This window comes from Rousettus aegyptiacus, unplaced genomic scaffold (genome assembly GCF_014176215.1).
Source record: "Rousettus aegyptiacus isolate mRouAeg1 unplaced genomic scaffold, mRouAeg1.p scaffold_m13_p_2, whole genome shotgun sequence".
Lineage (NCBI taxonomy): Eukaryota > Metazoa > Chordata > Mammalia > Chiroptera > Pteropodidae > Rousettus > Rousettus aegyptiacus.
The window spans coordinates 20,871,342-20,884,685 of record NW_023416295.1 but is presented as its reverse complement, the minus strand read 5'-3'; the positions used below and the strand labels follow the sequence as shown (position 1 = coordinate 20,884,685).

At 35.7% G+C, this 13,344-nt stretch overlaps 1 protein-coding gene across 16 annotated transcripts in view; it reads left to right on the top strand.

Annotated features, from left to right (window-relative positions):
* Positions 1 to 13,344, top strand: part of UNC80 (unc-80 homolog, NALCN channel complex subunit) — a 187,607-nt gene that overhangs the window by 49,592 nt on the left and 124,671 nt on the right. For 11 of the 16 annotated variants that reach the window (XM_036236400.1, XM_036236399.1, XM_036236389.1 and 8 more), the window contains exons 16-21: positions 573 to 721; positions 2,703 to 2,869; positions 3,593 to 3,691; positions 6,818 to 7,032; positions 8,167 to 8,273; positions 10,355 to 10,451. In XM_036236400.1, the coding sequence (XP_036092293.1) occupies positions 573 to 721; positions 2,703 to 2,869; positions 3,593 to 3,691; positions 6,818 to 7,032; positions 8,167 to 8,273; positions 10,355 to 10,451 (834 nt within the window). The remainder of the gene's footprint in view (positions 1 to 572; positions 722 to 2,702; positions 2,870 to 3,592; positions 3,692 to 6,817; positions 7,033 to 8,166; positions 8,274 to 10,354; positions 10,452 to 13,344) is intronic. The other 5 variants (XM_036236392.1, XM_036236395.1, XM_036236394.1 and 2 more) reach the window with 1 other exon arrangement.

The window sequence follows — 13,344 nt, the reverse complement described above, 5'->3', positions numbered from 1 at the left end:
TGTGTCTGTGTGTGTGTAGATATATATACACATATAGTAACACAATTTTGATATGTACATATATGCATACATATATACTGATTTAAAAAAAAAAAAAAACAGGCAAAATAGATTTAGCTTCATGGCTTTAAGAAATCTCCGGTATAGAGATCTGTGTTATCAGAGGAGACCAGTGAATACCATTTGCATCCATAATAAACCAAACACCATAATACTACTTGATTGCAAATGCAGTAATGAAATATTTAGTAGATCATTTTTAAAAAGTGATTACCTATTTAAAAACTACTCTAGGTCTAAAAGTCTTTCTTTGGTTACAGTTGATTCTCTTTTCTTTGCTAACATGTATCAATTGAAAGATCCCACAAAGTGATAGACTATGTTATAGTAAAGACTCTGAAGGAAACTATGAGTTGTTTATCTCTAAAATTTTAAACCAGGGGTATCTTTAATCTTCTTTCAGTATTTCTTGTAACCCTCCTCTAATTCCTGGGTGCCAAGTACTTCATTACTTCTTTAAATCGTATAGCTTGATGGAAACATGATCTTTAATTGATGCTTTTGCATTCCAGACAAGGCTGGATTTGGAAATAACTTCACCACAGTGGACAACAAATCCACAGCCCAAAATGTGGAAGGAATTATCGTCAGTGCCATGTTTAAATCCCTCATCACACGCTGCGCTTCAACGACACATGAATTGCACAGCCCTGAGAATCTGGTGAGATGCTCACCTCCTCTTCCCACAAGAGTTCTCTGTCTCTGCTCAGAAATAAAGTTTTCATGTAGTGGCTATGAGAAAGAGAAGTTGATGTCTGAAAGTCTGTGCTTTAAAGTTAAAATATCTATTTTCCCAGTGTCACCGGTAATTCACGGCGGAACCTCAGAAACACAGTTCTCCTCCGTGTTACTCATTATCCTACCTGCAAATTGATTTATCTTCTTCTCTGTCTCAGAGGTTCCCTGTGGTTGATGTAATAGTTGCAAGGTACTTTGAGCCCTTCAGAAAGGAGATGCTAGAGCACAGCATGTTAGCTCATGAAATATTAAAGAACGTTACACCAAGCATCTTTTGAAACAATACCTACTTTAAAAATTAATGCAAATAATCCGCTAAAATTATTATTTTTTGATTGAATGCTGTAATCTTTTAGCTACTCTTCATAAATGACTATGTTAATTAAACCGCTGAAGCCACAAGCGGAGACAGACAGGCTATAAAAGGTTAGCACTTAATTGCTACCAAGGAGATTGTGATTTGGGATACTAAAATGTAGATTAAGGCTGAAAAATCTGACATGAATAAAATTTCGATTTCTCTGAGGGAAAGAAGTAATTCTCTATCTTACCAATTTATTAGACATTGTGACTCCTAAGCAGAAATCAGCCTATTTACACATATGGACACTATCTGCTAATCTAACTAAATCAAGGAAATTGTTTTAAGCTATTCTAAACAATTAAAACTCTTTACTTAATTTAAGATAAGCAGAATAAAGCCCCAAACCAAAGGGAATTTAATTTTGCTGGTTGTCAAAGCCACACCAGCAAGGTATTTGGAGCTTGAGAATAACATGGGCACCATCCATGCATTTGACTTGGTTATAGAAAGAAGTAATTTGACAAGTTGATTATAATATATGTGAGCTCTTATAAATTTTAGTCTATAAATTCATGTATAGAAAAATGCTACATTCCTTAATTTACTCTGAATCATCTTTAGTTCGATTTTGAACCCCTATTCCACCAGAATGGCTAGAAATTGAACTCCAGTCATTTCTTGGGTTTTACCACTTCACATAGAGAGGCAGATTCCCAAGTCTTCAGTAGAATTAGAGCCTGGGAAGGCTCCATTTGTTTCACTAAGCTCTTCCTTCTGCTTTGCTAAAGATCATGAGTATAATTGTTTCAGTGATCTTAGGTTTTGAAACCCAAAGCTATCAAGGTAAGTGTGTTTTAGGCTTCTATGTTCTGCTTTGCCATGAACCTTTCCTAAGAAAAATAATACAACTACTTTCTTAAAGAAAGAAGGAAGAGGAAATGCTGAGTTCAAAGCTTAATATCTCCTCAAAAAAGTCTTGCATATATATTTAAATGTTGAATCCCCAGTATATTGATTTTAATACCCTTACATCATCTTAAGTTCATAGTCAAATTCATGTTCAGGTGGACTTCAACATACATATTATTTGTTAATTCTGTCCAGCAAAATGCTTCACGCTTGAATATCAGGCTCTGTTGGAAGTGTCTAGAGGACTTAGCATATTTTATCACAATTATGCAAAAAATTTTGAGAAACTGAACAGGGACTGAAATCTCTGAACAAAATTCTGATTGCCTTTTTTTTTGCAGGCATCTCTTCAGGAGTCACTATTAAGAGAGAAAAATTAAAGCTTGGGAATCCAATGATTAAAAGTGTAAATTGATGTCTTTCTAATGATACAGCCAACTTTCTGAATATGAAGCATGGTAACCATTCTTTTTCACACTAAGGATGACAGGCAAGGTTCTTGGTAATGTAGCCATAGGAACAATGGAGAGGTTGTATACCATTGGTTTCATCATAGGAAATTTTCTTCCCTTTACGATTGCAGTGCTCATCTAAGCCCAAAGAATTACCTTTCCTGCTTCCTTCCTATGAATATCATACAATCACACAACTATCTTTCCTTCCCCACACTTTCCTTCCTGCCTCCAAATAGGGGCTGTACTGTGACATCCGTCAGCTGGTCCAGTTTATCAAAGAGGCTCATGGGAATGTCTTCAGAAGAGTGGCTCTCAGTGCTTTGCTTGACAGTGCTGAGAAGTTGGCACCAGGGAAGAAGGTGGAGGAGAATGAACCAGAACCTAAACCTGCAAGCAGTAAAAGGTTGGAGCTTGAGCTTTCTAATTATTACTGTTTGCCTATGTCTGTAGAATATAATCTTCTCTTGTACCATCCCGGGGGTCCCGATAAGGTGTACAACTCCCATGCAGGGATGGTGGAACTATCTTGCTTTAGTGGCATCACTGGTGGTGGTCCAGCTGCAGCTTAGAAAGGAATGAGTTTACCATCAAATAAATCCTTCTCTGTATGAATCAGAGCTCAGTTGATCCTGAACTTTCATACACTTGAACTTCACTTCATTAGCTCTTAATTATATGGTAAAAATTTATCTATGTTTTAGTCTCTTCTATAGATAGTATACATTTTTGTCCAGAAAGGAAAAGCAATTACTGATACCATATCATTCTGTTCAGTAAGTAATATATTTAACACGGCAAAAGACAAATCGATAAGCTTTGCCCTTTTTTTCCTAATATAGGCCTATATTATAAGAAATGCCACTTACAAAGATGAAAAGAAACTCCTAACCTTAAAATTCTGCTTGCAGTTAATGACCGTTTGCAACAACAGTGGTATTCTTAGGCAATAAGGTAGCTAGGTCACGAGTCAAATGGTGGGAAATAAATTCCATACCAGCATCGACTCACGGTGACATGGGATTTGCAAGCATGTAGGTTGTCTATAACAAAGTGTTGTGAACTATATGAAGTATTGAGAAGTGGAGTCCTGCTCTGTTGTGACTGATGGAATGCACCATTTGCATAGGTCAGAGGCGGGAAGCGTTGTGGATAAAGGCCAGGTGTCCTCTGCACCTGAGGAATGTCGCAGCTTCATGTCTGGTCGACCCTCACAGACTCCAGAGCAGTAAGTAGCACTGGTTTTGTCTCTAATGTAGCAGGTTCAGCACTTCCCACCAGATTAAATTCTATTTTCCAAACTGCTGATTTTTTTCATTTTTTGAACTTTGTTTTGTTTCTGCCCTTTACTTTTCATTCCTGAAGCCACTAATCCCTACAGGCCTAAATCACAGATAACCAATCTTATGCCTATGGTAAGCCTCTGATATTAGTTTATCTCCATTTTCATAATGGCAAAATCAAAAGCATCTTGAAATTAGTGCCCCCAGAAAATTTGAGGATTACCGTAGACACCAAATATACAACTTATTTCTATGCTCACTTGCACTAATTCTTCTTTTGAAGACTACTTACCTATAAGTGGCATGACCAATTTTTAAAATATGTACATCATTTTATAAAATATGTATATAATTTTACTTTCCAGAACCCTAATTTGTATTAAATTATTAACCTTTTAGAAATTCTACAGGATATTGTAGCTTTTATGGCATTCCCTCTCCATAGTCAAGGAAATCACAGTTATCAAATAGGACCTTAGTAATAATCCATAACAAGCAAATGAAACCTTCATAGAACAATTCATATAGCCCTTCAAAATTTTAGAAGATACCCCTATATTGGTGGAAAAAAAAGTAAGGAGAAGGTAAATTACTCTTTAGGTCCAGGGACCATGTGAGCCCCAATTCTGAGATGGAGTTTGGCCCATAGTAAACACTTAATATATATCTGAATGAATGAGTGAGTCAATGAAAGAAGAATAGAATTGACAGATACAATTAGACCTTTATTTTTTTTAACTTTCTCAAGTTGAGGTTTAGTTTTTCCTTTAAGGAACTCTTCAAGGACATGGTAAAAATCTAAACATAAGCTCTAGGGAAAAAATTAATATGAAAGGCAAAGTTCTATAGCTGAATAGTCACAAGACTACTTAAAAGTCCTTATACATAGAATCTGTCCAAAAAAAGGAGGACTTACCCCCCCCCCAAATAACACTAGCAAGTATTGAGCTAATCTGATAAATAAGAATGATATAATAGTAAATTGGATTGTGAAAACAAAACAATTTATTTTCTTAGGTAATTTAGTTTTCTGAATTGCAGAACATTGTTTTTCTTCAGTATTCTGTAAATCACACCTGATTTCTCAGGACTTAGCACCTGTCTCTTCTTTCCCCTTGAATGAAGATGCATGTTTTAATATGCCTCTACATAAAAATTTCCACTTGAAAAAATGTCATCGAATGTCAAATAGGGAACTTTTCCCTGATCCGAGTGAGCCCAGAGATGAGTACACCAATTGTCTTTATTTTAGCAGTGGAGAAAGGTGGGTGGACGAGCCTGGCTCCTCCTCTATCTTCTCTTTCTCTCTCCTCCCTGCCCTCTCCTTCCCACCCTTCTCTTCTCCTTCCACTTCAAACAAAAGTCACATTAACTGAGAAATATTAAAATCAATTTTATATGCTCGTTTCTCTGAAACTCATTACTGATCCACACTCATTAGACAAAGCTGAAGTTGATTTAATTGAGAAAGCTGATAAATTGTAGCCTCCATGAATATTTTCCCACTCAGAACACATAGTCACGTAGTCAGCATTGTGTCACACATTCCCCAGAATGCTTCATACACTGTGCTCATTTGATACAACTAAAAGTAAAATTCTAAAACACTTTTAAATTCACATCAAATTTTATAAAGAGGATGCCCTGGTTCAAAATAAGAATAAAAGTATTTAGTACTCTGAAGAGATTTTTGGAGATAAAATCTGGATCTCCATATAAATATCTCCAAAAAGTGATTGCTCTTACACAGCACTGTCAAATTTAGAGTAGATTCTAGATTCAACCCCAAAACTTGTAAGCAAATCATTACTGAGAATCCCATGGACAAATTTTTATCATGTTACTAGAATATTTGCTATAACCTTTCTCTTGCAAATACTAAAGTAATATATGTTGCTCAAGTTGATGAATGTGGAAAACACAGAAAAACATGGAGAAAACCACTGTAAACTTTTGCTGTATATTCAGACACTTGCTCATATGTGTATTTTTTTTAAAATTAACCTGGTGTTAATCCTGTTTAATTTATTTGATCACTTTTAACTTTGCAACATATCATCAGCATTTCTCATATTAATAGTCTTCTAAAATAAAATTTTAATGACTACAGATCATATCATTATATGGACGTCCCATAATTTATTCAACTGTTTTACTAGAGTTGAACATTTAAACCATGTCCAGTTTTTCAGTGTTGACCAATAATACCTCAGTGAGCATTTGACCTTCTTGTAGCTATATTTTAGTACATTACTCCATCATTTCCTTGTAATAGCTTCCTGAAAGTTAAATTTTTCTGTCGTGGATGTAGATGCAAGCTTTGGATAGCATATTGCCAAATTACTTTCTAGAAAGGTTGAATCATTCAATCTCATTGCTGGCAATATGATATTAATCATTACATTCTTTTTTCACTTTAATCTTTGCCAATTTGATGAGCGAAAATAGGAACCTCATTTAAATTGGACTTTTGTTGTTGTTGTTGTTTCCTAGTGAAATTAAACTCTGTCTACTATTAGCCACTTGTTTTTTCCTATTCTGGAATGTCCAAGTCAAAAATTCCTTTGGAGATGTCCCATTTATTTTACTGAATTGGACTAATTTTTTTTTGCTTTTAAACCTTACTTACACTTTTTTTTTGACTTAAGAAATATAGAGCCAACCACTATGAAAATAGTTTAGTGAACAATTATGGGATGATGTAACCTCTGGGCGTTACCTCCGGTTACTGCACATGCCTCAGGGAACTTCAATAAAACAGTTAAATATTTACCGACACTGTGTTTCTGCTATTATGACTCACACCTGTAGATGAATACCTGCAATAATATTTTGTCTTTTTATTAAGGTTAAAAAATCACTTCAATTTGACAGCTTAGATGTGACTTTTCAAGATGAATTCAGAGAGTCAACCTCAGTCTACCTCTCACTCCCACGGCTTCTAAATCCCAGCCCTGCAAAGATCATCCAACATGAGTTGCCTAAATGTCATTGGCAGGAGACTGAAAGAAATTTAAGAGACTTTCGCAAGTGTTTTCAGATATTTAAATCTTGCCTCTGCTTGTTTTCAGTGATGAGCAAATGCAAGGTGGCAACCTGGGACGGAAAGATTTCTGGCGCAAGATGTTCAAATCCCAGAGTGCAGCAAGTGACACCAGCAGCCAGTCTGAGCAGGACACCTCGGAATGCACCACTGCCCACTCAGGGACCACCTCTGACCGGCGTGCCCGCTCGCGGTCCCGCAGAATTTCTCTCCGGAAGAAGCTTAAACTCCCCATAGGTAAAAGTATGTCTGTATTTACTTATGGATTTCCTTATTTCCTGCCATGTCCTCAAATCAACTCACAGTTACAACAAAGCAATGCATGGTACGGTAGAGAAAGGGAGAGACTTCAAGTCAAAGGCTGATGCTGATTTCATTCACTCATTTATTCATTTTTTTTTAAACAAATATTTCTCAAACTCCTACTATGTGCTTCTAGAGTGTGTAAACACTATGTTAGGTGTCAGGATTTAAACAGTGAGCAAAATTACACAGTGCCTGACTTGGCCAAACTTATAATCTAGTAGGAGGTGTCACTAAAGCAGATCATTATACAACTAAGTATAGTTGTAAACTATGAATTTTATGAAGGAAATATACATAGTGCTATGAATTCATGCAACAAGAAGATATGACCCAAATGTGGGGGAGGAGGCAGGAATCAGAAGGTTTCTTGAAGGAAATGACATTAAGATCTGCAGGATACTTAAGGAAAGGAGGGAGGGCACTCCACTTGGTAGCAGTAAAATGTGCAAAAATGTTGGGAGGGAGGAGTGCAAAATAAAAGAACTGAGAAGGGAATGAGTGGCTGCATGACTGTGGTAGAGTGACAGGGGCCAGAGCATGCAGGTCAGGTTGGCTCTGTACAGCCCTACATAGCCCAGGTGGGATGTTGAATAGAGGAGTAACATATCAGGTAAATTTCTTCTAAAAGGTCACTTCATGGAAAACACTGGAGCCTGAATCAATAAGGGAGATTGTGGTCCAGGTATAAGTAATGGTAGCTTGGACTGGATGGTGACTGCGTACACATGGAGAAGTGGAAAGATTTGAGAGGTACTTAGGAGGTAAAATCAACAGGACTTACTGGGAGATGTGAAAGTTGTTAGAGGGAAATGTGCATATTATGGTTTTACTCACCTATGAGACCCAGGTTCTTTTTGTCCTGGTCTTACTTGATTATGTAATTTTATAGTCTAACACTGAACATTTTGATTCAAAGCATGTGCACTGAAAACAATTTTTTTTCACTTCTATTACGTCAAGTCATGCAACTTACATTGCTTGTTGGGCACGTGCTGACATTTCCACTTAGGAGATAATCCACTTAGGAGAAAAATGCTACGATGGTCTAATTTTTAAAAAATTATTAAATAGGAAACTGGCTGAAACGATCCTCCCTCTCGGGCCTGGCAGATGGCGTTGAGGACCTCCTGGACATCAGCTCTGTGGACCGCCTATCTTTCATCAGGCAAAGCTCCAAGGTAAACAGGATGTTTGCTACTTATGTAAGAGAATGTTGGAGTCCCCGATAGAAAAACATCAGGGCTGAGAAATGCTGAACACCTAGAGGGGACAAAGAGAGCTGAAGAAACTTTTAAGTTGAATAAATTTAAAAAACTTAGATAAGCAATGGAAACTAAGATGTTTGAGTAGTAGGCTATCATAAAGGGAAAAAGAGAAGTGTAACAAAAAGTATATACAAATTATAATGTAGATACACACACAGGTGTTATTTTCCAACAATTTTTAATTTTTTTAATTTATTTTTTAATTTTTTTATGGTGACATTGGTTAATGAAATCCAGTGTTTCAGGTGTACAATTCAACATTAATGCGTGCGCACTCACACACACACACACACACACACACACACTGTGTGTTCACCTCCCATAGTTAGATTTCTTTCTGTCACCACATATTTGACCCCCTTTACCCCATCTACTGCCGCCCTCCCCTCTGGTAACTATTAGTCTGTTGTCCATGTCCATGAGTCTCTGTTTGTTTGTCCTGTTCATTTATTGCTTTTAGGTTTATATTCCACATATAAGTGATATCATATGATTTTCAACTTTTTCTGTCTGGCTTATTTCTCTTAGCATGATTATCTCGAGGTCCATTCATGTTGTTGCAAATGGCAGTATTTCATCTCTTCTTATGGCTGAATAATATTCCATTGTATATATATATGTACCACAGCTTCTTTAGCCAATCATCTATCATAGGACACTTCAGTTGCTTCCATGTCCTGGCCACTGTGAATAATGCTGCTATGAACATCGGTGTGCAAATATCTTTTGGATATTGGTTTTCAAGTCTTTAGGGTAAATACCTAGCAGAGGGATTGCCGCATTATATGGTAGATCAATTCTCAGTTTTTTGAGGAACCTCCATACTGTTGTCCATAGTGGCTGTACCAATTTGCAGTCCTACCAGAAGTGTATGAGGGTTCTTTTCTCTCCGCATCCTCTTTGGCTAGGACCTTGAGATGTACATATATGTTAAAACAAATAACAAATAACATTTGTTAACATACATGTACATCTCAAGGTCCTAGCCAAAGATCCAGTAATTGTATAGAGATTCCTTTTACACGTACACATATGCACACAACACCATTTATTCTCCTTCTAATATTGTTTTCACTATCAGAGCCATTCTCCCTATTGAAAAACATGAAGAAATTCAGTACGACTTTTCTCATTAAGTGCTTTTTCATAATACTGTTAAGCAGTATAGCAGCATACAATGTGAAAAAGGTAATGGTTCTCAGTGAAATCCATTTCTTATAACAGTCTTCCCTATGAATGATTCATGGGGTGGTCACTGTAATTTTCAGCATATGATAAATTACATTTTTATATACAAATTATATGCTTACATTCTTCTTTGAATCTCATGAAAACTGGTTTTCTTCTGTTTTAAAAGTAGTATTCTGAAATTACATAAAGAATATAGCAACATTATAAGACATTTGGAAGACTATAATTCCTCCTTCACCTTCTTTTTGCTGAAAAAATTGGCCAAGTATTTGAGAGTCTTGCTTTGCTGAAAATTTTGGGTACTGTTGGCAAGATGATCAAAAACACATTTTAATTCTTAGAAAAAAAACTGTGGTATTACACTTTAATTATATTATACTTTATAACTAATTTATACTAGATCTTCCATAGAGATTTTAAATCTTCTATTTGGCTTTCACTTTTGTCTGATTCTCAATTGTGGTGTTGTTTGTAAAGGATGAATATGGCTTTCCATTGCTGAATTTGAGTTTGGACTTCATCGGAATAAACTCTAAGAATATCTCAATTTTTTACTTATTTTCATAGTGTCTGATTATGTTATTTTGTATCTATGACCAGAATCCTCCTTCAAATTATAGTTATAGGTGATGTCTTTTTTAACACATGGGAATCAACTTTACTGAGTAACCAGATGTGCAAGTCAAAAGAACTGAAATAACCTTTTTATTGTAAATGACTTATTTTTCAAGGCAAGGGTTAGTATAAACACAAAGAATTGCCTTTGAATTTAGTTATCTGACTATTTTTATTTATTTTCTCAGGTCAAATTCACCAGTGCTGTAAAGCTTTCTGAAGGTGGACCAGGGAGTGGAATGGAAAATGGGAGAGATGAAGAAGAGAATTTCTTCAAACGTCTTGGTAAATGTTATGCAGCCTAAGAATTACATCCAGCTTTTATCACAAAAAAAAAACAAGAATTTGATTAGATTAAATGGTTCATTTTCTATTTCCATTCATGTCTTATACATTTCTCTCCCATATGTGTGTTGTACCACTATCTATAGCTTCTCTATTTGTTATCAGATTGGTTCAAGAGACATTTATGAAAGCCCTACTATGTTCATCATTCCCTAGTAATGAGCACTACCCACAGCCTTTACAAAGAATAAGATGTAGCCTCTTCTGCTGTTCTGTCCTTTACTAAAATCCAGGAGCTTTAAGGAACCTTTACATATCCTTTAATCCACCCACTTAATTTTTTATTTTTAATTTCTACTTAGAAATTCTGCACATTATATCCCTGACAGATGGCCGGCCATCCTCTGAACACTTCCACCGAGGGGGTGTTTATTACTTTACAAAGCAACCTGTTCCAGAACTAGACAGCTTTACTCGTAAGAAAGGCCTTCCTTACATTCTGATAATATGCATAGTCATAAATTTGATCCACTGGTCCTAGTTATGACATCTGTAACCACACGCATGCCCGCGCGCGCACACACACTCACAATGCTAGTTTCATCTCTTAGCCATTTCATAGGCTCTGCTTTCATCTCACTTTTCTCTGGTTAAACATTCATTCCTTTTGTTTTCCTTACATGGAAGAGTCTCTAGATCCATCACCATCCTGATTCAATTTTCCTATATATACTAGATAGATTATGTGCTTTGCAAAATGTGGAGCTTCAGGTGGAATGCAACAAACTATATTTGAATTTAATCAGAGTAGTAGATAGTGGAACTATTAAGCTCCAGGGATATAATGCATGAATACATTTAAGATCCCATTATCCGTTTTCTCATCATATACTTGGTTTATATAAAATTTTGGATTAATTTTTGCCAGCTCTCCTTGACATGAATGCATATCATACTTGATTTTGATGTAACCATTATTAATTCTTCATCTCAAAACAAATAAAATTTTACTTTTATTGACTTGAGAGTCATTAAGTCACTTTCCCAGGAAAGAATTTAAGAAATAAAACCCAAACCAAGTTGAATTCTGAATCTTTTCTTTTTAACAATTATGCTATAAAGATCCATCCGCAGAGATATATCCATTTCCATGTTTTCACCTAAGTCATTAATATTCGTACCAAACAGGACAAGTACAAAGATATAACTCCTAGGACACTTCTAGTTGACTTTTATTAAGTAACAATTTGTGGGTACAGTTTTTCAGCCAACCAGATAACTTAATTTACTAGCAATTGACAAATGCTTTTCTACTTGATTACAGAAACATCATCAGACTTTACCAAAAAACATCTCACTGATGTCTTTATAACTTTATCTAAAGGATAGATATAGTTTAGTTCAACATGATATATTCTTCATGAAACTACAGTGGTTTCTATGATACTTCTGTTTTTTTTTGGTTTTTTTTTTTTTTTTTTTTTTTTTTAATATTCCCATCTGTCTAATTATCTCTTACAGAATTTGGCTAGGGCACACATCAAGTTTATTAGTCTACAGTTTCAAGAATCTTCCTAACAACCAAAACCTTTGTCATTATCAGTCCTTTTGCACTCTTTCCACTCTTCTTGATATTTCAGAGAAGATATATCTAGGATTTAGAACCATCAGTATTATAAAGAGATTTCTGTGGTGGTTTTTTGAGGATGAAGTGTGGAGCTGAAATGTGTTCTTCAGGTATGTGCCACGTTAGCTAGCTGTCATTTGACGTGTTAGCTAGATGTCATTGTGATCACATCTCTAAGTTCATTCTGTGCACTGGCGTGAAAGTTGAAGAAACTAAGGCTTAGACTCAGAGAGCAGGGTCTCTTAAATTTGGTGTCTTCTTAATGAAGCTTTTCTGTACTTTTCCATTTGTGATTTTTTTTTCCCCTTGGTGTAAAGGATGAAAGCAGAATCGAATTGTTCACCTTCCTTTGATATCCTTACATTCTCTTCTTCAAGTAATAGGACTACATGTTTACTGTTATTTTGTTTCAAACATGTTATCCTTAGCATCCTCATAAACCCTAGTTCATTTGTGTTTTTCTCACCACTATATCTACAGATTTCAGCCATTATTGCATACATTATTTATATTCTATTCACAAATAGAGAAGACTTGGTGTGGACTATTCATACAGCCTGATTCTAGGGTGAGTTTGTGTTATCACTACTTGAAATCCAGACAATCTTTTTCTGTATGTCTAGCAGACAAAAACAGAAAATCTAGGGCTGATATTTGGAATATTTTATGTACCTTTGGCAAAGAGAACATGGCTTGTACATCATCACTATTATCCCATGTTCTCTGGTTTGTTGAAAATTATACAAGGAATTTCTGAGATAATTTTGTCGGAATCTCATGCAGAAGACAGGTATCTCAGCTATTCTAAAGAACCAAAACAACTTACTCTGCTATTCTAAGTACACTGTAATTTGCAATAACTAATTATAATTTGCAACAACATTGTACTTTGCCCTTGCCCATGTGAACATGTATATGTGGAGCAGAATTGAAGGACGAATTGCAGGATGGAAGGACGAAAGAAAGAAAGAAGAAAGACAAAGAAAGAACGGAAATAAAGAAGGAAGGAACTAGTACCTCACTTCTCTAACTTCCTGACTACTTCCTTTCTTTCACTCGCTCTCTCTCTACCTCCTCTACCTCCCTCCCCTCCCTTCTCCTCTCCTCTCCTTTCCTTCTTTCCTTTCCTTCCTTTCTTTTTCTTCCTTTTCTTTCTTTCCTTCTTTTCTTCCTTCCTTCATCTTTCTTTCCTTTCACTGAAATCTCTGTGTATAAATGATCCCTGTGAACCATTATACATATATTGTCCTTTTCTTTCTTATTTAA